Genomic DNA, 27694 nt, shown 5'->3' with positions numbered 1-27694 from the left:
CTGCCTTTCCCGCTAAGTTACTCCAACACTTTGTGTCGATCTTCTATTTAAACCAGCATCTGCAGTTCCTTTCTACACAGGGATCCTACTCATTTCATTAATGCCTTGATCTGCATTACTGCAGTTTTATATGGCACCCAGTTATGATGGGATCCAGTGACAACGAGTTGGGCAGGATTTAGATGTGCCCAGGGCAATGTGCACCTCTGGGAATTGGTTGTAAAAGAGGTAATTGGCTTCAGTTTGTACGCCTACTGATGTTAGGGGAATGCAAGATGGCGTCCGAACATGGCGCCCCTTTGCTTGCTGATCCCAGAGGAGGATCTACTATCATCTGATACAATTACCCTGCTCTTTTAAATGTCTCTTCTACCTGTAAATCTGTCACCATTTCTGCACTCTATAACTTTCCCTTTGCTCTGCCCACTGTATTTGAGTTTTACTTGATTATATCTATGCATTCTATTATTAGAATTGATTGGATAGCATGCAAAACAAAGCTGTGCCTCGATACAAGTGACAATAATAAACCTAAATCCAAACCTTATACGTAACCTGGTTAATTCCTGGTCAATTCGTCCCTCCCACCCACTCTCCGGGCACTTTCTCTTGCAACCGCAAGAAATGCTACACTTGTCGCTTTACCTCCCCCCTCGACTCCATTCAAGGACCCAAACAGTCTTTCCAGGTGCGGCAGAGGTTCTCCTGCACCCCCTCCAACCTCATCTATTGCAACCGCTGCTCTAGATGTCAGCTGCCCTACATCAGTGAGACCAAGCGTAGGCTTGGCGATCGCTTCGCCGAACACCTCCACTCGGTTCGCAATAACCAACCTGATCTCCCGGTGGCTCAGCACTTCAACTCCCCCTCCCATTCCGAATCCGATCTTTCTGTCCTGGGCCTCCTCCATGGCCAGAGTGAGGTCCACTGTAAATTGGAGGAGCAGCGCTTCATATTTCACTTGGGTAGTTTACACCCCAGCGGCTTGAACATTGACTTCTCTAATTTCAGGTAGTCCTTACTTTCTCCTCCCCTTCTCAGCTCTCCCTCAGCCCACTGTCTCTGCCTCTTCCTTTCTTCCATCGGAGCCCCCCCCCCCTCACATCAGTGTGAAGAAGGTTTTCGACCCGAAACGTTGCTTATTTCTTTCACTCCATAGATGCTGCCTCACCCGCTGAGTTTTTCCAGCATTTTTGTCTACCTTCGATTTTCCAGCATCTGCAGTTCCTTCTTAAACAAAAAACCTTATATGTAACAGTTTGTGATCAGATGCAATTTCTTGCTCATCAGTTGCAGCAGGCGCCAGCATGTCACTGCCATCTGGTGGCCAAAGTCAGAAGGAGACTTTGTTTGAAATGAAGATAGACACGAAATGCTGGAGTAACTTAGCAGGACAGAAAGCATCTCTGGATAGAAGGATGGGTGTTGTTTCGCATCGAGACCCTTCTGAAGAAGTGTCCCACTGAGTTTCTCCAGCATTTTGTGTCTATCGTTGGTTTAAACCAGCATCTGCAGTTCCTTCCTACACATTGGTAGACACAAAATGCTGGAGTAACTCAGCGGGTCAGGCAGCATCTCTGGAGAGAAGGAATGGGTGGTGTTTCGGGCCGAGACCCTTCTTCAGACATTGCCAGCCTGATCTTGTATGAAGTAAATGAGGTAATAGCTCAATCAATAGCACCAACTTAATTTAAATAAATTGTGGAAACATGGTTGTGAGAGGGACACGACAGGCAGCTCAGTGTTCCAGGGTTTCACTGTTTCACACCTGATAGGGACGGAGGGAAAAGAGGTGGAGGAATTGCTTTACCGATCGGGGAGAATATCACGAATATCAGAGAAGACATACTGGAGTTATGTCCACTGAGGAGATTTGGGTAGAAGTTAAAAATAAGAAAGGTGTAAGCACTCTAATGGGATTGTACTAAACGCTCCCCAGTAGCCAGTGGGAGATAGAGGAATGGAAATGTAGATAGTTTACTGAAAGATGCCAAAGCAATGGGGTTGCCATGGTGGATTACTATCAGTTCCTAATATCGGCAGAATGTTGCCCAGTGCCAAAGGCTTAGACAGGGCAGAATTCATTAGATGTATCCAAGTGGGTTTCTAGACACAGTATGTGGGTAATCCGATCCGAGAAGAGAACAGACTGGACCTTGTGTTGCAATGTGAACCTGACCGGTCCCTCTGAAACTCGTCCTCGTCCCTTCCCACCCAAACCACCCCCTCCCCAGGTACTTTCCCCTGCAACACCTATCTCTTTACCTCCCCCCTCGACTCCATCCAAGGATCCCAACAGTCTTTCCAGGTGAGGCAGAGGTTCACTTGAACCTCCTCCAACCTCATCTACTATCCACTGTTCCAGGTGTCAACTCCTGTACATCGGTGAGACCAAGCGCAGACTCGGCGATCATTTCAATGAATACCTCCACTCAGACCTTAACCTAAACTCCCCCTCCTATTCCCAATCTGACCTTTCTATCCTGGGCCTCCATCATTGTCAGAGTGAGGCCCAACACACATCGGAGGAACAGCATCTCATATTTTGCTTGGGTAGCTGACACCCCAGTGATATGAACATTGACTTAACTAATTTCGAATAGCCCTTGCTTTCCCTCTCTCTCCATCCTCTCCACCTTCCCAGTTCTCCCATCAGTCTTACTGTCTCCGACTTCATTCCATCTCTGTCCCGCCCCCTCCCCTGACATCAGTCTGAAGAAGGGTCTCGACCTGAAACGTCACCCATTCCTTCTCTCCAGAGATGCTGCCTGTCCCGCTGAGTTACTCCAGCATTTTGTGTCTACCTTCGATTTGAACCAGCATCTGCAGTTCTTTCTTACTTACTGGGTCAGGCAGCATCTGTGGAGACAGATGACATTTCAAGTCGGGACTGATGGAGTGGAGGGGAGAAAGCTGGTAAAGAGAGAGAGAGAGAGGTGAGGATAGGTGAGGTGATTTGCAGATTGGCAGAGATAGTGACAAAGCCTAGAGGTAAAATGGAGACAAAAGAGAGTCAGATAAGTAAGAGGAGTGAAATATAAAACAAAAGAAAGGGATGTCGGGGGATGGGGGAATAAAAGGGAAATGTGGGACTCGGGAGGGATAGGAGGAAGGCAAATGAGGAAATATACAAGGTTACAGGGATGGTGAAATGTGTACACTGGAGGTAGGAAATGAGAAGGGAGGTTAGTGGGGTTTACTTGAAATTAGCGAATCCAATGTTCATAGCAATGGGTTATAAACTACCAGAGCATTGTATGAGGTGCTGTTCTCCCAGTTGTGTGAATCCAACAGTATCCACCTATCATTTGCCAGGCTTTGCTTCATTCCCACTTCTCTTTTCCAGCGTTGTCCCCTCAACTCCATCAGTTTGAAGGAAGGTCCTGGACTGAAACAATGTCTGTCCATTTCCTTCCACAGATGGAAGCCTTTAGTTATTCGTTTAGAGATACAGCGCGGAAACGGGCCCTTGGCCCATCGAGTCCGTGCCGACCAACGATCCCCGCATATTAACACCACTAGGGACAATTTACAATTCACCAAGCCAACTAACCTACAAACCTGTCCATCTTTGGAGTGTGGGAGGAAACCAGAGGTCCTGGAGAATACCCACGCATGTCATAGGGTGAACGAATGGACTCCATACAGACAGCACCCGCAGTCAGGATCGAACCCAGGCCTGTGGCGATGTAAAGCAGCAACTCTACCGCTGCGCCACTTCCTCCAGCACTTGGTGCTGTTCCTCCTGTTGTTTGTGTGTTGCTCACAATTCCAGCATCTGCATTCTCTTGTGTCTCCTGCTGGATCTTGTGCTACCCAATTATGACTCTAAACCATTTGCATGAAATAAACGTACTTTATTATTGGTGCATAGAGGATAACCAGGTAATTATGAAACTGAGTTGGAAGGAACTGCTCATCACTTGTGACTATAAATAGTAGGAAGCATGGGTGGCAATCAGTGTAACACTTCATAATAGTCCAGCTGTGGCATTTAGATCAGTGGCACTCACTGTTATTAAAGATTAAATCACATATTATCTTCCAATAACAGACCTTTAGCTGGACATGTTGTCTGAGATGCTCTGCTCTGCTCTTCCAAAGACGTGCTTCATTAGTATTACACTCACAGGGACTGCTTTGAAATGTGGAAAGGCATGAAATTGCTGCACTTAATGTGATAACTACTCAGTAAACACAGTAGAAAATATGGAGGTTGATTGCTCAGATGTAAATAGACATTTAACAGGCTTAATTGTTGCTAAATAGCCTTTATCGAGAAAATCAATTGTTACCCAAGCGGTGCTATAGGTTATAATTCTTGTTCCAGGTGTTATAAAAAATAAATAAATATATATTTTTTTAAATTAAAAAACTTTCTTTCCTTTTCACCTTTCTCTTAATGCTATCCTATTCTCTCTTTATTTTGTTTCCTAAGATGATTTCTCTTTGAATTACATATTTAAATTTTCAATTCCTGGTTTCAGGAAGGATTCTAAAAATCTTGAATTGTTCTGGCGATCTGCTGTAGAGGTTCCTGATCACAAAGTCTCCCAGATCCACTGTGAAACTGCTTCACATTCCTAATCAGCAGCATAAATATGAATACAGGAGCTCGTGGATCACTTGTGAATAAGTGTAACTATCATGAGTAACTAGTCTGAAGAAGGGTTTCGGCCCAAAACGTTGCCTATTTCCTTCGCTCCAGAGATGCTGCCTCACCCGCTGAGTTCCTCCAGCATTTTCCAGCATCTGCAGTTCCTTCTTAAACATTTACTGAATGTTGACAGCAAAATCCAGGTTATGGCAATACTTCAGTTTATATCTGTACTATGGCAGCAACACAGAATATTAAAATAATAGCATTAACCAAAAATGTATCATATTATGGAAACTCAGTTTACCCAAATGAATTGACATAATGTGAGAAGCTGGAATCTATGAGCATGATCTTCTTTCCCTTTTAAATTCTCAGCTTAGGTTGTCAGGAAATATGTTGTCCTGGATTTGAATGTTCCTGGTATTAAAAGAGGTATCAAGTTATAGGTTCTATTTGTACATTCTATGTCACTGCGTACTCAAATTAAGTAAATAAAGTATATTCTTTGCACAGGCCTTTGATGTCTCTAGGATTCCCTGAACTGTTATAAAACCAATTAATGTGGTGGATGTGGAAGCTAATTGGTTGAAGGAATGAAGATAAATAATCAGCTCGTCGGTTTTAGATTCTTTAATGAGAGTCGACAGATTCCCAGGTTACCAAAAGAACGTCACCACTCTTCTAATGGCACAAATGGTTATTTCTTGTTCACCAGAGTAAACAGATGTGGAATTTATTTTTAATGTCTCAAGTGAAAGGTTGCAATGTGAGTCTCGACCCGAAACGTCACCCATTCCTTCTCTCCCGAGATGCTGCCTGTCCCGCTGAATTACTCCAGCTTTTTGTGTCTATCCTGATGCAATGTTATCTCGATAATGGATTGTGGGCTCGGATCCTGGATTGTAATCCGAACTATTTTGATTGAGAAATAAGGCTGATCCGAGGGCTAATGTGTAAAGTATAATGGACAGTTATGATTTATTGTTTTTCAGAACTGGTCAGGAATGCGGTGTCCCTACAAGCTGCTCCGAATGATATTGGCACTTGTGTGCAGTAAGTACTGTACTGTGATTTTAGGAGTAATAGTACGATAATGTTTACCTCCCTATCTTAAAGAACCATAACCATAAAACTAATTGTACATCAAAACTATTTAGTATCCTGCCTTTTTACCCCCACACAGAGTCCCAAGTGTGTTTACTCATCGAGACCATGGCTCTGCTTTTTTTTTTTTTTTAAAAACACCTATTAGTATGCTTAACAATTATCTAATAAACCTAACAGCTGGCAGCTATTGTTATGGAATTTCTCAGCAACATGGACCAAAGGAAAGAAACAAATGCTGGCACATTAAAAATCCCTGGGGCAGGTTACCACCACTCCATTTGGTTTGATGGCAAAGCATGCTGGCTGCCTGCCCATTATTCATGATAGGTGACCAAGTGCATGTGTGGGCCAGTCTGTATTAATGTATGGCTCACAGGCTGCCCAAGTGTCCATATACTACCAGCAGCCTGGGTTCAGATGATGGTTGACCGAGGTTGCAATGGCCAGGTATCAATGATATCATATCATTGAGGGAACAGTGCAGAGAGTCAAAGTTTGGGGTCGTACCACCCTGTTGCCTTGCGACCTTTCAAAATCTCTTCCCATACCTTCTCTCTTTGGATCACATGCACTTTACAGCACTTTAATATGAACCAAAGGTTGATAAAGAAAACAATAGTATCCATGTACCACCGTGACCACTATACAGAACTTTAACGGTTCTCTCTTGATAAAATACAAAAGTGTCAAGCTCTTTGTGCTCACAAAGATTGCAGTAATGTGTAGTAAATGGACTATAGCTTTGAATTGCAAGTGTTTAACTGTTAAAATTGTGCTCTCTTCTTTCGGTAGTGAGCTCCGAGGTGGGTCGTGCAGTGTGGCTGCGTTTCTCCCCTCCACTGCCCTCATCTGGCCCTCAGCCCAGTTTTATGGCACATTTGGCTGGTGCAGTGGTGGGAATCAGCATGGGACTCATCATTGTGCGCAGCTACGAGGAGAATCTCCACCAGCAGTGTGCCTGGTGGGTCATGGTTTTCTCCTACGCTGTCTTTGTAATCTTTGCAATTTTCTGGAACATTTTTGCATACGACCTCCTGGGTGTGCAGATCCCAACTCCGCCCTAGGCAGCCATCGGTCTGCTTCGGAACGTGCCCCAACAGAGAGGTTCAGTTGGCTGTGGAACCTCTTTGCTAATGAAGAAATGTGAAATGGACCTTTAATGAGCAACTGTTACAACAGATCTTATGACCACTGAATTTTTATCATCATTGTGATTGACAGGATTTTTATCTCAACTACTTGACAACGAGCATAAATCACACAAGAGTTAATATCACTTGCCAATTATGGGATTTTGAGAGTAGAGATGGGAGATTGGTTACTTTAACTGGTGAATGAGGAGTTGTGGAAATCTAACACTGTGCTAGAGAATCTTCAAGCCAAATCACTGCAAAGTTCAAACTGGTGGAGCTGTTTAACTTGTCATGAGGGGCACAATTACGTTCTTATAGTTGATACAACCCCAAGAGCATATATTCTTGAGAATTAAAATGAGCAAGCCAGATTTAGGAACAGCGGGAGAATACAGCCAGAGTGTTAGCAGCATAATTCTTTTACAGGTTACAAGTACCCAACACTACAGACTTCCTGGTGTCGATCCAGTTAGGACAGTCTTTATCTGGAACGATGGTTTTAACAGAGATAATTTAGAAAGCCCAAATTTAAACTCACACAGAATTCATTTTACTAGTTCTCAATTTTCAAGAAACTCACTGTATTTTATGTACATTTCATCAAATGGGATGTGAAAGTATATTGAAAAAGTTTAAATGATAAAATTTATATTGTGAATAATGACTTACACTATCCTTTCTTTGACATCAAGTCTAGTTGAACTGGTTAAGTCTAACATGTTACATTTCTTACGGATGTTTTCAAACCAAATGTCTCAATAAATATTGACCTTGATCACGAATATCTATCTGTATATATTTGAAAGAAGAACCACATTTATTACTTATGCAGGAAGGGGCACCTATGGAAATAGAAGATATTTATTATCACTATTCCCATTAGTTGCTTTTTATTCCCACTGCATATCTATAGCAGAAATATTTTCTTACATTTCTATTTGCACCTCGATGAAGTTGGTTACGAAAGCTTCTCAACTTTGTTGATTTAGCCAACAAAAGCACCTCAAAACACCATAAATAAGCACTGAGCTGAATTCTATCTATAACTGGTAGGATAATAATCTTTTATCAGGAAAAATCTTGGAATACCCGAGCAATAATTTAGTAACAGCCATCAGAGCCTCCAGAGGAAGGTCCTGCTTATACTAATCATCTCGCCAGTCATCTCGCCAATTTTGAGGAACTGGTTTCTTAAATACACAAGTTCATGTGATGAACGTAGATTCCTTTTAAAAGATTGGTATTGCATAGGAAGTGTAGGATTTTCACAGAATTAACTTGTAATGGGAATGCTTTCAAAGTTTAGTAAGTTACTGTTTGGATAAGTTCGAAAAATGTCGGTATATTGTTAGCAATAACTAATGAATTACACTTAAAATACATGAAAACAAATTGCCAAAATATGAATTGAATGTGAATACAAGGAAGTGGCAACTGAAAATACTCAGATCCCCATACCTAGAAATGCACTGCTTAAGTGCCCAGCATGATTGTCCAGCCGACCTAATAATCCTACCACAATAGACTTTACATACTTAGATATTCCCTACATTATTTAAATAGCTGGACCTGCCTTTCACACTATCATGAGTGAATGCAGCTATGATTACTTGCAATGTTAAAGCCGTTTTCAGATCACAATACAGCTCCTCTGAATTTTTCTATCTCGTAGCATGGACTTGCAATTTCCTCCCACCCGATCTCCACATCAAATAAATCATCAACTTTCTTCTTTCGGAGATGGTTTTCTTGACAACAGTTTAGTTACGTGTAATTTGCCAGATTTCAAAGTGGAGCCTTTCTGTTTAGGGACACGCTCAAGTTATCCATTCATTTGCTATAGTTTTAAATTTTGAATTAAAAAACTGATTTGTTCAGATGCATATACTTTTGATTTACCTACAGTGAACTGACATTCCTGGGAATGTTTCAAATGAATGCTTTATACTGATATCTTACTAATTTATTTCTATGTTCTTTTATTGAAGACATGCATCAATTCCCACTTCCACACCAGCTCCTCTTTGCACAATTCCATGGGAATTATCCAGCTCTGTTGCTGTTGGGCCATTACAACCCTGTTATCACCACACTTTGCAGCACCCAAGGCAATTTGCACCCAAATGCTCAGTGATTTCTGCATTGTATTTCAAAATAATGCTTTTCAAAATACAAAGGAACCAATTATTTATCATTTGTAAATAAATGCAGCTAATCTCTCCCAGTAACTAACCACCTCTTGCTGGCCCTAGAATCACAAGATTCTAGAAATATAATGTTTTAATTACCTTGGCAATTGCACTTCAGACAAAGCCAGCCTGACCTGCAATTAACCCAAATATTGATTTCAGCAATGTAACACAATTATACTTAATAGCCTACAGGCTGGCTGCAGAATTGTATACATTGCATTATGTGGTGCTATGTTCCTGTCAACGTGAAAGAGGATATTCTGAATAAATCCACTCATGTCAAAATATGCTTTAAATGGATTAGAAGATTTAAGTCAAACCTGCCTCGCTGTGATGATAAAAACAAGCCTAATTTTAAATTCAGTAATAAATTGAGATAAAACCTTTCTGACCCATTTCTTAATTGAATTATAAACAGCAGCACGTTAAAAAAAAAAGTTTGTAGCAAGAATCTGGGAGCAAAACATGATTCAAATGTTGGTTGGTTTTTCTGAAGAGTTCATTTACTCCAACCATGTAAATGTCAAACCTTGTGAACTAGCACAATCGCGTATATTTTTAGATTTTTTAATTTGTAACAAAAACAAATCAGTTTTAAGAGTGACAATCTGCTGCAAATTAATACAACTGAAAGTGGGCTTACCTCAAACAAACACTTCACAGTGTTCATTCTTCACCCAGGAGTAAACGGACATTAGATAAATGCACATTTTTTTTTAAAAAGGGCAAATTAGACTCAACTAGGTGCAGTACATTTGCAGAACTTTTATGTGGAACACATTGGCAGACGACAGCATCTCACTCGCGCTCAACTCCAACCCTCTTATGCGGAGACATCCAACTCTTCAAACCTTCATCAGCCACTGGCAGAGGGTCAGAATCCCTATTCTTACGAGTCAGGATTCTTGACACAAAGAAAAACGAATTTAATCTATTTAATGTTTTAATCAGTCCATATTGCTTTAACTATTAGGTCATAAGGAATAGGAGTAGAATTAGGGCATTCGGCCCATCATTTGTTTGTTTTTGTTTTTAAACTTTCTTGCAGCTTTCTTAGTATATAAACATCTTCAAATACCTCCAGCTAAGCCTCCTGTCTAAAGCCAGCTGGACATTTGGTGGGCAGGGCCTCATTCACACCCAGACAAATGTATTCCCAGCAGAGGCTTCTCTATATCTATTGCCAACTTACACTAACTGTATTATATATACTAGTTGTGATCCTTAGATGAGATAGTCAGTATCATATTCTGAATAAATCCAGTATCATAAATATCTTTTTTAACTATTTCTTAAAAATGCATCTATTTTGCCCTTTGCCTTAATCCTCCAGGTTATTTTTTTAAACTACACTTTCTTTTTAAAAGCTAGTCTAAAAGTTTACAGGCATTTAATTGATCCTGCACTGCTCTCAATTTGTGGGCTAATAATGCTACATCTCCAGGGTACAAGGTTTAAGTTCTCCTTCAAATTGTGTTTGTTCTACTGTGATTCAGAGCTATAAAGGTTTTGACCAACACCTCAATGGTCACAGACTGAATGAAAGGACAATCTGCAATGAAACAAAAGTTTAAAAATCGACACATTACGGCCAGCCTTTGTTCAGATGCTGATTATTTTAGCCATCGATCATTAATTTCATGATAAAACGAGAACATGGCGAATGCACCCGCTGGAGGAACAAAGGTCACCATTGACAAATGAGAATTGTGAGCTGGAATGCGTTGGGATTGATTGGACCAGGCTCAGGATCTGCACTCGCCCTCAGTCAAGCATGGTACCACTAAACCAAAAGCTCACACTTACTGACCATTGCATTAGATGCAAATAACAATGAAAAAAAACACCAATTCCTGATTCAACTAGAAACATAGAAACATAGAAATTAGGTGCAGGAGTAGGCCATTCGGCCCTTCGAGCCTGCACCGCCATTCAATATGATCATGGCTGATCATCCAACTCAGTATCCCGTACCTGCCTTCTATCCATACCCCCTGATCCCCTTAGCCACAAGGACCACATCTAACTCCCTCTTAAATATAGCCAATGAACTGGCCTCAACTACCCTCAGTGGCAGAGAGTTCCAGAGATTCACCACTCTCTGTGTGAAAAAAGTTCTTCTCATCTCAGTTTTAAAGGATTTCCCCTTTATCCTTAAGCTGTGACCCCTGGTCCTGGACTTCCCCCACATCGGGAACAATCTTCCTGCATCTAGCCTGTCCAACCCCTTAAGAATTTTGTAAGTTTCTATAAGATCCCCTCTCAATCTTCTAAATTCTAGAGAGTATAAACCAAGTCTATCCAGTCTTTCTTCATAAGACAGTCCTGACATCCCAGGAATCAGTCTGGTGAACCGTCTCTGCACTCCCTCTATGGCAATAATGTCCTTCCTCAGATTCCTTAGAATCAATATTTATTTAAATATACAATTTTGAGTGATAGTTTTCCACCATTTACACTCTAGTGAAAGGCTTTGGGATGTTTTACAATACAGAAAGTATTACTTGATTGCACGATGTGGAGTGTTTTGTGATAATGCTTAATTGGCTATGCCACTATTGACATTGATTCTTCATCACAGCTAACCCCTCCATACAAGGTTTACTTTGGACGACTCCCAAGTCTCACATACAATGAACTGAATAAAGTTGGTGTTCACTTAACTTGAGTGGTAGTTATAAATAAAAACAGTACACATTCTTTACATTCAATTAGTAGAATTTTATTAGAAGGGAAAATAAATACTGCAAAATGAGTGAGATGAACTTTTTGTTTTAAAAGAAAGCTCAAAGCAGAATACTATTATGGGAGAATTGACAATACAAAGTCAAAATGAAGTATGGCATTTACAATGTAGAGCTCCACTGCAGAGTTACATTGGTTGTACTGAAGATGTCATGTGCACACAAACATGGTGCAAAATCAATCAGCAATTCTAATCAATGAACAGATGGCGCAAAAAGGAAAGTGCACCGAGCAAGCAATAAAAGGAAAAATGTTACTAGCTATAAAACAGAACAAAGTAAATATGTAGAATAGGAATTAGCAGGTCATGAATTTGAAGAAAATAACAAACGCGTTAATTGAAAATATGGGCCAAAACTAGTTTCAAAATCATTTTCATGCCTGCCTTTTGGAACTCGAAGATCCAGGGGTATCCCAGAAATACAACACAATCATGCAGGAGAATTCCCAGGGAATATCTCAATAGTCTGTTCCCAACATATACAATCTTCTCATTTGGAATAAACAGTTAATTTAAAGGAAGCATGTGGTTGAAGTTTTAAAAAAAAAAAAAAAAAAAAAAAAAAATCGCATCCTTCAGATTCCCGATTTTACTAAAGCAGTAGAAAACCAATTTTTCTTGTGCAAAACAAATGAGCACAAATCCAAAGGCATAGGGGGATATCAGCGGTCCGAGTTTGGTTGGACTCCAGTCACAAATCACAACAACTGATTGGTAGAATCCCCCATGACAGAGCCGTTATGAAGACCTTTCCATGGGCGATTAGCTTTCACAACTGACCAGTCTCATAATACAGAATGTTTGCTCGACTTACAAGAACCCTCTGCTGGGTTCAGCAAATAAAGAAAAAAAAGAAAAATGATTTGTTATTAAACTGTGTTAATGATCTTCATGACAACCTACATTCCAACTTGAGCTTTAAACTTTTCATTTACAGCACAACTCTGATCGGGCTGAACTGACAGATTATATGGACCATTGGTCAATACTCATATTTCCCAGCAATATTATTTCATTTTACATGATACACAAATATAATAAATGTTCTTGTAAATTAGGAGAGTTAATAGAGTGTGGGACATTGAATCTCTACGAGTTTAAAGTGAGCATGGGAAACAAAACACATTGAGTTTCGCAAGCGGAAACACACGCACTCTAAACATCAGTCCACACTACAAATCTTGGCTGCAAACCTACTTAAGTTTCTGACCACATGTCCTCAATCATAATTCTGGCCGCACATTCTCCAGAATGCATGGCTGGCTTTGTGAATGTTTAGGTCTGCAAATGGTTATATCCGCAGATAATGACAGTGTAGTAATGAGGGCTGAGATGCAGAGACATTGGGATTTCCTGATAATCACATTGTCTACACCTTCCAGTTCAGATTTTGAAAACCTCCAAACATCTCATTAATACGCAATTGTTATATTTTTCTCGTCCAAGTTTGCATCATCCATCAACTAGAAGCATCGGTGAATACAAAATGAAACCATGGAACGATATAGCATTCCTGCCTCTTCCCACCAGCCCAATATCATGCCTTAGCATTTGGTTTCACTGAATTGTTTCAGATTTCATTAATGGTTGCACTGTTCGGGGATTGCAAAAAACAGATATTAATTTTTCTTACTCATAGCTGTGGCTCGATAGATAAAGGATGACTTTGATTATCATTGCACTTTCTGTCTTTTCCTGGGTCTACCTTCTGTGCCTTTTTCTTCATTTGATGGTTTGTTTTGAGAGGTAATAATATTCTTTATCAATGAGGGCTTGACTTTTTGGGCCACAGCCCAGGCCCAAAGGCACTGTTCTACTTTGTGAGGAGTCCAGTCATTCACTAAGTCACCTGTGAAAGACGAGTGGATTGTTACATAATGGCAGCACCAAAATAGAATCAACTCACATCATCACACTGACGGGCACTGTGAGACTGCATAATTGCCATTAACATGACTCAATACAAGACTTAAGACCATGCACCAAGAGATGAATTCCAAGATTCACTAGATCTCATCAAAACACTGATAGCACATTCAAAACAAACCCTTTACAGAACATTTTATTAGATCCCACCTCCCTTATTGCATATAATTTCTATATTCTATACACCACCTCCTAGATTCAAGTTAATAATGTACATTAGTAACAGTAGTGGTCTTAATACCAAAAGGAAGGAAACGAACATGTGATGAAGTAGAGGAAAAAGATTGAGAATCTTATATCATGGTGTCAAGCCAACTTAGCCCAACATCAGCAAGGGCCAAAGTTTGGGTTTTGACGAAGGACGCAAGGAGTTGAACAAACCCTGTCCTCATCAACATAGCAGCTGACAATTTCAAGTGCATTGGTATCCATATCACCAGCAACCTAACCTGGTTCCTTCATACCGACCAAGTGATCAAGAGCGTGAATCAGGGTATGTACTTTCTTAGGCATCCGAGAAGATGTGACACTTCCATGAGGTTCTCTTGAACTTCTGTAGATGTTCTCCAAAACATATTCTAACAGGATGCATCTCAGTTTGGTCCGGCAACTGCTCTGCTCCGCTCTTGACTGCCTGAAACTGCAGAGTGGCGGAGAAGGCCAGTCCGTCAGAAGCTCATCAATTTTTTCCATCCAGTCGAACTTCACAATGCATTGCATCAGAAAGACAGGAAGCATTGTCAAGGATGCTGTCCACCTGGGAAATCCCCCTTTCTCCCTTCTGGAAGATACAGGAGCTTTAAAGTTCATGTAGAGACTTAAGAATAACTTCTTTCCCCCAATTAGATGCCCAAACTAATCACCATTTTCACATCTGCTTCCCGGATGTGCTGTCATGCACTCTTAATTCATTCTTTTATTCTGTTATTGAACTTTAATCTTTGTGCACTACTTCAGATTGCATTACAACTTTGCACCATTTTGCTGCTTTGCCATTGTTGCATTTATCATTGCTTTATGTAGAGCACTTACTCTGAGAGCTTCATATGAACAAGAAATTTCAATGTAGCTTGGTATACATGTCAATAAACTTATACAAATCAAACCTGCATTGTTGCAGGGATAGTACTGGGTGGGAAGGGACAAGTTAAACAGGGAGTTGCGGAGGAAACGGTCTCTGCAGGAAGCGGTGGAAATGGGACGATGTGGCTAGTGGTGGGAGGTGGCGTAAATGTTACAGGATTATGTGTTGTATGCGATGGCTGATGGGATGAAAGGTGAGGAAATCGGTCCCAAAACATCCTCTCTTGACTCCGTCCAAGGGCCCCAACACCTTTCAGGCGAGGCAGAGGTTCACTCGCATCTCCTCCAACCTCATCTACTGTATCCGCTGTACCACGTGTGGACTCGTATCTCCGAAACCAAGCACAGGTTCAGTGATCGTTTCGCAGAACACTTCCGCTCAATCTGTCTAGATCTACGTGATCTCCCGGTTGCTAAACAATTTAACTTGACAAAGTCAACCCTATATTAAGAATCAAGGACTCTTTATGATTAACCATCAGCAGTGAGTTTCATTCACACAAGGGGAGAAGTCTCAGTCAAAGACTGTGATCACAACTTCAAAGTTAACTCAGTGTAGCAGGACATTTACAGTGCCCTCCATAATGTTTGGGACAAAGACCCATAATTTATTTATTTGCCTCTGTACTCCACAATTTCAGATTTGTAATATATATTTTTTAAATCGCATGTGGTTAAAGTGCACATTGTCAGCTTTTATTAAAGGCCATTTTTATACATTTTGGTTTCACCATGTAGAAATTACTGTTGTGTTTATACATAGTCCCCCCCCATTTCAGGGCACCATAATGTTTGGGACACATGGCTTCACAGGCATTTGTAATTGCTCAGGTGTGTTTAATTGCCTCCCTAATGCAGGTAAAAGAGAGCTCTCAGCACCTAGTCTTTCCTCCAGTCTTTCCGTCACCCTTGGAAACTTTTATTGTGCTTATCAACACGAGGACCAAAGTTGTGCCAATGAAAGTCAAAGAAGCCATTATGAGTGAGAAACAAGAATAAAACTGATAGAAACATTAGCCAAACCTTAGACTTACCAAAATCAACTGTTTGGAACATCATTAAGACGAAAGAGAGCGAAAGGTGAACTTGCTAATCGCAAAGGGACTGGCAGGCCAAGGAAGGCCTCCACTGCTGATGACAGAAGAATTCTCTCTATAATAAAGAAAAATCCCCAAACACCTGTCCAACAGATCAGAAATACTCTTCAGGAGTCAGGTGTGGATTTGTCAATGACCACTGTCCACAGAAGACTTCATGAACAGAAATACAGAGGCTACACTGCAAGATGCAAACCTGGGCATGTATGGCTGCTGAAGGTACTGGCTCACTGATTAATGAATTCTGAAATTATACAATAAGACACAACCCTCAAGTTGCTCAAGTTCAAACAAATGCCTCAAAGCTCATTGGCCGGCGGTTCATTCTACAGCAAGACAATGATCCCAAACATACTGCTAAAGCAACAAAGGAGTTTTTCAAAGCTAAAAACTGGTCAATTCTTGAGTGGCCAAGTCAATCACCCTATCTGAACCCAATTGAGCCTCTTATATGCTGAAGAGAAAACTAATGGGGACTAGCCCCCAAAACAAGCATTAGCTAAAGATGGCTACAACACAGGCCTGGCAGAACATCACCAGAGAAGACACCCAGCAACTGGTGATGTCCATGAATCGCAGACTTCAAGCAGTCATTGCATGTAAAGGATATACAATAAAATACTAAACATGACTAATTTCATTTACATGACATTGCTGTGTCCCAAACATTATGGTGCCCTGAAATGGGGGGGGGGGGGGGGGGGGGGGAGATATATATAAACACTGCCGTAATTTCTACATGGTAAAACCAAAAGTATAAAAATGGCCTTTATTTAAATCTGACAATATGCACTTTAACCACATGTGATTTTTTTTTCTATTACAAATCTCAAATTGTGGAGTACAGAGGCAAATAAATAAATGATAGGTCTTTGTCCCAAACATTACGGAGAGCACTGTATACATCAATAAAGATAACAACTGAGGAAGTACAGATGTGAGGTAGATTGATTATTGATTACAGGAATGGTGCTTTCCTCTTACATTGTACAAAAGCCGCAACTTCTCGCTGCCGAATGCAACCAGGTACAAAGGTAAGCATACTTAATATGTTAATAATTTGACACTGGATCGTGATTTTTGAGTCTTAGCTTAACAGGGTACACAGATAAGGAAGTAAATGTGTTTAAGAGCAGATACCAGCTTGGTGGCTTCTGAGTGCTGCGTGTGTCAAGGTAAGGACAATGCATATATTGACAATTGATATTAGCTGGCGTCCTCTAAACTTTGTACGCAGCGGAGTTCAAAGGTAGTGACAACAAATGTGTTAATGGCAAGTCTGTGTGTAGTGGAGGTATAATGGAAATACAGTATGTTAAATGGTCGATACTAGCTATAGTCGTCTAAAACCGCATGGACAATAGGAGCAGGTGTAGGCCATTCAATGTGATCATGGCTGATCATCCACAATCAGTACCTTGTTCCTGCCTTCGCCCCATATCCCTTGACTCTGCTTTCTTCGGAGTTCCAAGATAGGGAATTGTACTGATGAATTGAACACATTCAATAGCTTTTGCGACTTCCACAAACTCTCCTCCCATTCTCATACTGACCTTTCTGTCCTGGGCCTACTCCACTGTCATAGTGAGGCCCAATGCAAATTGGAGGAACAATCCCATATATTTTGCATGGGCAGTTTACAACCCAGCGGTATGAATCTTGATTTCTCGAACTTCAAGCAACCCTTGCATTCCTTCTCTCTCCATCCCTTCCCCATTCTAGTTCTCCACTAGGTTCACTGTCCTCCTGATTAAATTTTACTGATTGTATGCCTCGTTGCCCCACAGCTAACAATGTACCATTCTACATTTCCTTATCCCCATTGATCTATTTTTACATCTCACCCTTGCATATCTCTATGTCTCCGTCTTCCCCGACTCTCAGTCTGAAGGAGGGTCTCGACCCAAAACGTCACCCATTCCTTCTCTTCAGAGATGCCGCCTGCCCCGCCGAGTTACTGCACCATTTTGTGTCTACCTTCAGTGTAAACCAGCATCTGCAGTTCCTTCCTACACATTATTCCAATAGGATATTGTTTGACACAAAAATAGTGCACATCTGGGTACGTGTGGAGCAAACTTACTTGTGCTGAGTTGTTCTGCACACTCCCTCACCTTGTCCAGGTATAGGATGTAATGTTTAAGTGTGTATTTAATCGGAACCAGGCCTGGGATTGACTCCACTGCTTCATCTGCCATGAAAGCAGCATCCTGAGGAGCACCTGTCACCAACACAGCTGAACACAAGAGAACACCTTCCATTAGAATACAGATGAGCCACGCAAACAAGCAAAATAATTTGGCCCAAGTACTGCCTCTCATACCTGATGCTGTGGCTGGCCCCACAGCTTTTAGCTTGGTGAGTTCCTGGATTGCAGCAGTCACATCGGGTAGCAACTTGAAAGCTTTACGGGTACATGACTCCACACTGTCCTCGGAATTACCTGTGACCATCTTCTGCAGCATTGGGCGGAATTTACCTCTCTATCAGAAGTTTGGGACAGGAAAAGACAAGTCAAATTAGAAGTAATTTAATTTGACCCCACTAGAATATTAAAGCTTTGAAGATCTTTAAACCCACCAGTAATGACTACTAGTGCCTTATTGTGGACAAAAAGGTCCTGGCATGCATATCAATTAAGCTACATTTATCAATATTTTTTCCATCGATAAACTCAACGTTGGGGTCAATACCAAGTGTGTCATCTCAAAACCACACACTTGGGAAAGAAACATATTTTTTAAAAACAAGCTATTTGATCCTTTGAGCCCACTCCTCTATTAAATATAATCATGGCAGATCATCAATTTTAGTGTTCAAGCTTTCTCTCCATGTCCCTTCATTCCTCTAGCTGCAAGAACAATATCCAATTCTTTCTTAAATATGTTTCTTTATTTTACTTCCTTTTCTGTCACAGAGAATGCTACAGATTCATAATTGTGCAGACGATATTTCTCCTCATTCGAGTCTTAAAAGGCTTCCTCTTACATTACCCGTAACCAGTTCTCTAACCATGTCAGCAGCTTACCAAAACCACCCCAATATCCCATGATGGTTTTCATTTTAATTTTGTACACTAATCTCTTAAACAAGACCTTATCGAAAGTTTTCTAAAGTCCAAATACACTACATCCACTGAGGAATTTATCCTTATCCATTTTGGATAGACTGGCTTTATTCCTCAGCTGTCAATGAAATGTTATTTTAATTAGAATGACAAATCTAATAGCAATGGTATGACAACTGAATGTTGCAGCAACACCTAGTGGTGGTTTGGGGCATCACGAACCCTCGCTATTGACTGGCGTGGTCACGTGATCACGGGGGTGTTTTTGTATAGTCTCCATTCAAGCTCCACCTTGTAAAGGGCCTGTCCCACTTTCCCCGAGTTATTCACAAATTCTCCCGAGTTATCAAACTTGCAGAAGGTTCGTAACAAGTCCGTAGGAGTCCGTGGACATATCGTAGCGGCTCGTTATGCCAGCCGTAGGTACTTGGGGCATCAGGTAAGTCAGGACGTTTTTCAGCATGATGAAAAATGTCCACGAGTAAAAATAAAAGCCCCAAGTACATATGGCTGGCATAATGAGCCGCTACAATATATCCACGGACTCCTACGAACATTCTGCGAGTTTGTAAACTCGGGAGAATGCGTGAATAACTCAGCAGAATTCGTGAATAACTCGGGAAAGTGGGACAGGCCCTTTAGACGGAGCTTCGTATTTTTAACTGATCTAAAACGTGGTTGAGTTAATCGCTTTGTTATTGTTTAAAATAAAGAATTTTACTCAACTCAACTGGCTCGTCTCGCCAAAACGTAATAATATCTTTTAAAAAAAAATAACATACGAGATTGAAGATCTGCAAGCAGATTTCAATGCAACAAATAGGACAAAAACGGGCAAGTAGTTTATAACCAAAATTAGTTTGAATCACTTTTTTTTTTTTTTTTAAACTAGAATAATTTAGGTTAGCGATACAGCATGAAAACACTCGATGGGCTGAAGGGCATGCTCCAATGCCGTATCTGTAAACTAAATATTTCAGTTCTTTCTTATCGTGCATAAATTTCCAATGCTTCATAATCGATGGCAAGAAACATTCAGTATTAAGTTGTAATAACTTAATAATATAGGGAGGTATATTTACATTGCTGAAGGCGTTGGTTAGACACAATTTTTGGTGCTCCATCACATTAGACAACTTAGAGGTTTTGGAAAAAGCTCTAGGGAGGGGACACAAGACTAACGTAATAATGATAAACAAAATAGGTGTCAGTGGTTAAGGGGAGAAGGCGGGGGAATGGGGGAAGGAGAGATAAATCAGCCATGATTGACTGGCAGGGTAAATGGGCTGAATGGCCTAATTCTATCACTTGTGACCTTATGAATTACTATGTGCACCTATTGATAGAGTGGAGAAGATTAGAATGCATCCAAGGAAATAAAGAGAGAAAGTTTTAGTTACCCAGGCAATAATACACTATGGAACAAATTTCTGATTTTGGGCAAACTTTTAAATGCGAGCTGGATCAGTTCCTGGCAGTGGTAACTCAAGAAAGATAAATGAAGCATTAAACAATGTGATGTGCCTTGACTTGCCTTAGACGTGTTTTAATTATTTTTTTTATCCTTCATTTGGTTGAGTATTGATTTTTTTTATGCTTGGAGATTGTTTGATTACTTTGCATAAAAATTGATTAATGACAACTAAAAGCAGGATGCACTCCGCCGACTCAATTTACTGTATCCAAGGAGGTTGAGCGAAAGTGTACGCTTCCAGGATTTGAGCATCAAAATAAAGCTCCAAAGATCCAGCATCTGATTAAGCCACAGATACAAATGTGTATCTGCCTGCATAGAGAAAGTGGATTTCATTCCAGGAACCAAAGCTTATCTTTCTACCAGGCACAATAGAGGAGACTTAAAAAAAAATGTGTTCCCATTCTTGAATGTCATGCAGACATGCAGAAATAATCTCAATTTCCATTACATTTAGCCCAACCCCAGTCAGCTAACTTACTGTCAGCTTCCATTCCATCAACTGAACCAGCTCGGCATGAGTGAGAAATTTCTCTGTGCGACTGCAGACAGTCTCCAGTAACTCTTCTTGGTACCTGAATTAGAACATTACATTTCAGATTGCCCACAAATGTATCCAAGAGCAAGAACATTCACTTTTTCCTTTCTCCACTTTTAGCCACACCATTCTTGCATACATTAAGCTGGCACACTGCACATCCATTGAGATTGATGCACATGCTCCTGTTGTACTTAATTATAAAGTAGGGGGCAAGCTGGGACCTGGCGTGGGGGGAAAGAAGAACAATGGAGGACCCAACATGGGGGGACTGCCGTGAGAGGGGAGGGGGAAGAACAATAGAGGAGGGGGGGGTGCACGATGGGGGGGGGGGGGGGTGCACGATGTGAGGGAGGGGGGGGGGGGGGGGGGGGGGGGGCAACGAACAATGGGGGACTGGCACAGATACTTTGTAACTTTGTAAGTGCCCTTTATGTAGCGACTATTTGCATACCTTGGGTATTGTACAACCTATGTAAGTCACCCTGCATCCTCATAGCATTCTCTTCGCAGTTCACACTGCCACACAACTTTGTGTTATCTGCAAATTTGCTAATGTTACTTTGAATTCCTTTATCTCAATCATTAATATATGTTGTAAATAGCTGCGGCCCCAGCACCAAGCCTTGTAGCACCCTACTAGTCACTCCCTGCCATTCTGAAAGGGACACATTAATCCCTACTTTTTGATTCCTGTCTGCCAACTAATTTTCTATCCATGTCAATACCCTACACCCCAATTCCATGAGCTCTAATTTTGCCCACTAATTTCCTGCGTGGGATATTATCAAAGGCTTTCCGGGTTGCATTGCTAATCAGGAGGAATGTCACATCTGCACTCAGAAAAAAACATGCTGGAGGGTTCATCCATTAAGACAATACAGGTAGAGCTGAAAGAAAAGTGCAATCACTCCGATGGGAGTATAGAAGAGACTTCTCAAAAGCCAGAGGCAGATGGATAAATATGCAGACAGATTAAGGAAAGACACTAAAACAACAAGGTGGTCATAGCAAGTGATTTCAACTTCCCCGATATTGACAGTAACTTCCTGACTTGGTGAGGAGGGGGGGGGAAATCATGTAGGTACTTCCAAATTAGTATAAACCAACTGGGAGGGACCATATTGAGAAACAAACTTGGCCAGGTGTTTCGTTGCAAGGGCACAGGGGGGAACAATAATCACACCTTAGATTTTAAGTTAATTATGAACAAGGATACATCAGGACCTTGGCAGAAAGTACTAAATTGAGGAAGAGCAAATGATAACATTATTAGGCAGGAGCGAGGGAGAGCAAATTGGGAGCAGCTGTAATTGAGCAAGTCCACATCTGACACGAGGGAGTTGTTTAAAAGAGCAGCTGATCGGAGTTCATGTTCCAGTGAGGGGGATGGAAAAGGATGGCAACGTAAAGGAACCTTGGATGAGAGAGATTGTAAAAGTGGTCAAATAGGAAAAGCATATGCAAGGTTTTGGAAGATTAAATCAGATGGGGCCTTTGAGGAATATAGATAAAGCAAGAAAGAACTCAAGCGGGGAATTAGAAGGGGCATGAAATGTCATTACAAAGTAGGATTAAAGATTAAATGCCGAAGACATTTTATAAATGCATTAACAAAAGGGTAACAAGGGAGAAAGTAGGACCACTCAAGGATAAAGGACAGATTTTATGCTTGGGAGTCAGAAGATATAGATAACATTCTAAACGCATACTTTGCATTCACCGAAAAGGGCATGGAAGATAGATTAGTGTGGATATACTAATATGCTTGGGTATTAGGAGATCAAGAAGTAGATGGGTCCATCTGACAAGAGTCTCGACCCGAAACGTCACCTATTCCTTCACTCCATAGATGGTGCCTCACCCGCTGAGTTTCTCCAGCATTTTTGTCTACCTAAGAAATAGATGGTGTTGGGTATTTTGAAGAGCATTATTGCTGACATCACAGTCTACTCAAGGAGTTTATGGACAAACAATAAATACTTTTTTTTTGATAATCCTGTCATACTGTAATGGTTTTATTTTGACATAGAAAATAAACCTTGACATCAGTTTCAAATCTCTCATTACTTTGTTTCACCCCACCTGTGTGAAACTCTGCCCTTCCCTGTGTGGGCATAGTGGCTGAGCAATATCAACCGCACTCTCTTGCCACCAAGAACAGCTCTCCGACAGCAGGTTGTGTCATCCCCATTCTGAAACGCGCACCTTCAATACAATGTTGTTGCTTCATTGTCTGGATTCACAATTTCTTTGTGAACAATTACCTCAAATAATTTTACTATTTTTCCATGCTTAATAAATCCACTCATCAAATGTAATCCCCTTGCATACATTTTTACACAACATACACGGGAGAGCTTATTTATTTATTTTTATGAGCGGTAATAAACGCAGCGAGTTAAATTACATCAATGTTTCCGTTGATTTAAAAAAAACATTTATAGCCCTCAATACAGCAAGGTGCATCTCATGTAAAAGGCACATTCTGCCATCACAACCAAGTATGCATTAAACGTGAATCAACAATTTAAATGAGGACTGTGAGAAGTCACAGGTTTCAATGAACAGATTCCCTTTTTATGTAAATAGATCTGTCTCACTTGCAGGGCTGGTACATGCACTTGCCACAGAAGAACAGCAGAGCAACGCAGAATAATCCAAAGACATCTATCAGCCGCTAGCAGATAATGTCACTACTGCGGCTTTATATACATTATTCAAGATCTATAGCTCACCATTTATCCAGTGCTGCGAGTTTTCCTGCCTTCCCACCTTTGGATGCCTTTGCTTCAACCACATCCTTGTACACAGCAAGAACAGACCTCCATACAGCAGGGTCCTTACAATTATACAGTCCATCAGTCCCAGACATGGTTTTGAACAAAAGTAGCTTCAACCTGTGGAGTTTCATTAATTTGTAAAAGTGATACAAAATTTGATTAGCATACTTAAAACATTTCTGTGTTAGTATCCCACTGATCGCTTTAATTTTTAAAGAACTGTCTGGTTTAAGTTTCAAACTGCTCATATACCTGGAAAACTGGTGAACAAGTCCAGGCTAGCAATGCAATACAAATCATTGCAGATATGCAGACTTCCAGATGAGAATTTAAATTGAAACTGTTTGTTTCAAGAAATATCAAATAAACTTTGGCTTGTCCCTGTCGAATCCACTGATACTTATTCTCTGTCAACATTTAAAGCAAACATATTATCTGGACACTATTAGAATGTTGTTTATCAGAATATGATGTCAATAGCCATCAGATACTTTTTAGAACAGGTTTAGAATATTGTAAGAACAGACCAAAGGCTGGATATTCTGTAGCAAAGACACCTCTGAACTCCCTTTCCACCACCCACAAAGAACATATGTAAATGTAAAACACTGTATATCTGTCAGATGGGGACAACGCCAACTAGATTAAAAAAGAATAGGTAACGTTCCAGGTCTCGACCCTTCGTCAGACGGTCCGCACGAAATGTCACCTGTTCCTTTTCTCCAGAGATGCTGCCTGACCCGCAGAGTTACTCCAGCATTTTTTGTCTATCTTCGGTTTAAACCAGCATCTTCCGTTGTTTCTTACACATCCAACTAGACACAAATCTTCTTGTTATTCATCAAGAAGTAGAACAATTTTAAAACAACAAAAAAAAAACCTGCTACTGGGAACCCAAAATAAAAAGAGAAAATTATGAAAATACGCAAGAGGTCGGACAATGTTCCGATCACCTTCTGGATGAGCATTTTCTGGTTCTCAATCATGTTCTGCTTCTGAATATCCAGATCTTGTGTTAGCGCACATGAAAATAAAACCTGTGGTAAGACCAAGCCCCGATGGTCTTACCGAAGACTGATCGACAACTAAAAAAATCCCATCACCCGCAGCGATCTCAACTCATCTTTTTGTTAGGTACCAGCATAGAATTAACTTAATTTGGATATTTCAGTAGGAGACAGGACAGACTGCAGATACTGGAATCTTGGGCAACAAACAGAGGATACCAAAAGTTTCTTAAGATATATAAAGAGAGGCAAGAGTGGTCATTGGGCCGTTGTAAACTGACGCTGGAGACTTATGATGGGGAATAAGGAAATGGCGGATGAATTAAGTACGTTGTTTTTGCATCAGTCTCCAAAGTGGAAGATACCACTAACATGTCAGAATTTCAAGAGAGTCAGAAGCTATTGGTGTTGCTATTGCAAAAGAGAAGGTGCTTGAGAAGCTGAAAGGTTTGAAGGTGGCTAGGTCACCTATCCAGAGATGACCTCTGTATACACTGCTGTTTTACAAAAGAGGTAGCTGTAGATGTAGTGAAGGCATTAGTAGTGACCATGGATGATCAGCCATGATCATATTGAATGGCGGTGCAGGCTCGAAGGGCCGAATGGCCTACTCCTGCACCTAATTTCTATGTTTCACAAATCTCTAGTCCAAAATGGTCCCAGAAGACTGGAAAATTGTGAATATAACGCCACCTTTTAAGAACTGAGCGAGGCTAAAGAAAGAAAATTATAGGCCGATTAGGCTGACTTCTGTGGTTGGTAAGTTTCCATTATTAAGGATGAGGTTTCAGGGTACTTGGAAGTACATGATAAAATACTCCAAATTCAGCATGGTTTTGTGAAGGGGAGAATTTGCCTGACAAATCTGTTGGAATTTTTTGAGGAAATAACTAGCAGGACAAACAAATGAGCGTCAGTGGGCATTGTTTACCTGGATTTTCAGAAGACCTTTGATAAGGTGCCTCATGTGATTCTCCTAAACAAGATGAGAGCCAATGGTATCAGAGGGAAGATACAAGCATGGATAGAAGATTGGCTGAACTGCAGAAGCCAAAGTGTGGGAATAAAGGTTTTTTTTCCCTGGTTGGCTACCAGTGACTAGTGGTGTTCGACAGAGGTCGGTGCTGGGGTCACTACTTTTTACATTGTATATTAATGATTTGGATGGTGGATTTGATGGCCAAATTTAAGGGAGAAGGTTTGAGACAGAATAATGAAAGAGTTGCAGATTATAAAACTAGTCAGGAACATAGAGTCAAGATTGTTTTATTGTCATATGTCCCAGAATGAACAATGAAATTCTTACTTGTAGCAGCACTACAGAATACAAAAAAAACATAGAACATTGTAAACAAAATAATAAATGAGAAAAAAGTTCAGTGTGCGTATATATATACACATACAAATTATGTATACATAAACACACACACACAGGTATAGGGTGATTTCACGAAAGGTCACTGGAGCGTAGATCCGCACCCACGTGACCAAAAATTTAAAGTGGAGTACATGCGATACTTCCGGTACATGTTAGTGAATGGGAAAACACGCACTTTCACACCCGTTAAAAACATCGAAAACGGACAGTTTTTGAGCTGCAATTTACTGTGCCAGTCGGGGTGACCGTGAGGCACAGCTACCTAAATTTACAGTCCAAAAAAAAGATAGAAACTAAGGTAAATTCAAGAGGGAGCTGAAGGTGCAAAACCAGCGGAAGTGATCAGCGGACATTTGTCGTGGAGATTTAAAGATCCAAAATCAGCTGTTAGTTGGACAAAATTAGGACATTTTATTATTTGCCAAAATCAGGATTGTTGACATCATTCCATGCTGCAGGCTTGTCTGTTATTAGATGATAAATAAATAAATAAGTAGTTTGGGTGAATGTGCAGGCTTTAAACAAGAAACATTGAGAAATATATTTTGGCAAATAATAAAATGTCCTGATTTTGTCCAACTAACAGCTGACAATTATCCCATTCCTTAGCTTGCATCTGAGGAAAATGTATTTCAAAACGCATTGATAGTTTACGATTATTTAAATGGTAAATGTAGCTTCAGAAGCGTTTTCATTTTGCATGTTAAAACCCACCTGAGAACCATGGGCGATTTTGCAATTTTACTGACGGATTTTTCACTTTTAAAACTTTTCATATAACAAATGAATAAAGATAAAAAAGTCAATAATGCCTTACTTTTGATGAAATGCAGTGAGCAAACGCGATAATTCCCAATATTTTGGATCTTTAAATCTCCACGACAAATGTCCGCTGATCACTCAGCACCTTCAGCTCCCTCTTGAATTTACCTTAGTTTCTATCTTTTTTTTGGACTGTAAATTTAGGTAGCTGTGCCTCACGGTCACCCCGACTGGCACAGTAAATTGCAGCTCAAAAACTGTCCGTTTTCGATGTTTTTAACGGGTGTGAAAGTGCGTGTTTTCCCATTCACTAACATGTACCGGAAGTATCGCATGTACTCCACTTTAAATTTTTGGTCACATGGGTGCGGATCTACGCTCCAGTGACCTTTCGTGAAATCACCCTATATATAAAAATCCCCCAATAATAGTGCAATTATAACAATAATAGCAGGAGGGGGAGGAGAGAAATGGGTGGACCTACTACAAAGTTACACGTCTTTGGGATGTGTAGGAAATAAATGTGTGAAGACTGAAGGAAAGGTGCCGAGCTGAAACACCGTCTGCCCGTGTCTCTCCACTGGCGATACAATTTAACTTTCTTCCCTCAATGCTCTCATCTACTTATTTACCTGTGCAGGAAGGAGATGCGGTTAGTACACCGAAGACAGACAGAATTCTGGAATAACTCAGCGGGCCAGGCAGCATCGCTGGGGAGAAGGATTAGATGGAGTTTACAAAACCCCGCTCCAGGCTGATCATTGATGTTCCTCAAGATTCCTTTAGTAAGATGGCGGCGGC

General features: G+C 40.7%; 2 protein-coding genes across 4 annotated transcripts in view; one reads left to right on the top strand and one right to left on the bottom strand.

Moving 5' to 3' along the window:
- Positions 1-7655, top strand: part of rhbdl1 (rhomboid, veinlet-like 1 (Drosophila)) — a 286461-nt gene extending 278806 nt beyond the window's left edge. For both annotated transcript variants that reach the window (XM_055651799.1, XM_055651801.1), the window contains 2 exons: positions 5593-5653; positions 6500-7655. In XM_055651799.1, the coding sequence (XP_055507774.1) occupies positions 5593-5653; positions 6500-6771 (333 nt within the window). In that variant the 3' untranslated portion in view covers positions 6772-7655. The remainder of the gene's footprint in view (positions 1-5592; positions 5654-6499) is intronic.
- A 4074-nt stretch (positions 7656-11729) lies between these two features.
- On the bottom strand, positions 11730-27690 carry zgc:112496 (uncharacterized protein LOC541336 homolog). 2 transcript variants are annotated; one of them, XM_055651797.1, is made up of 6 exons: positions 27526-27690; positions 23702-23863; positions 20907-21000; positions 18208-18367; positions 17968-18120; positions 11730-13627 (listed from the first exon to the last, which is right to left on the bottom strand). In XM_055651797.1, exons 2-6 carry the CDS (start codon positions 23836-23838, stop codon positions 13452-13454), a joined length of 720 nt encoding a protein of 239 aa, XP_055507772.1. In that variant the 5' UTR covers positions 23839-23863; positions 27526-27690; the 3' UTR covers positions 11730-13451. The 2 variants fall into 2 exon arrangements, with proteins under 2 accessions (XP_055507772.1, XP_055507773.1); XM_055651798.1 differs by lacking the exon at positions 27526-27690 and adding an exon at positions 23999-24116.
- Positions 27691-27694: the final 4 nt, after the last annotated feature.

The sequence above is a fragment of the Leucoraja erinacea genome, chromosome 20, assembly GCF_028641065.1.
Source record: "Leucoraja erinacea ecotype New England chromosome 20, Leri_hhj_1, whole genome shotgun sequence".
NCBI classification, from domain to species: domain Eukaryota; kingdom Metazoa; phylum Chordata; class Chondrichthyes; order Rajiformes; family Rajidae; genus Leucoraja; species Leucoraja erinaceus.
Note: the sequence above shows the minus strand (reverse complement) of the source record. Positions and strands in the feature narration are given on the sequence as shown.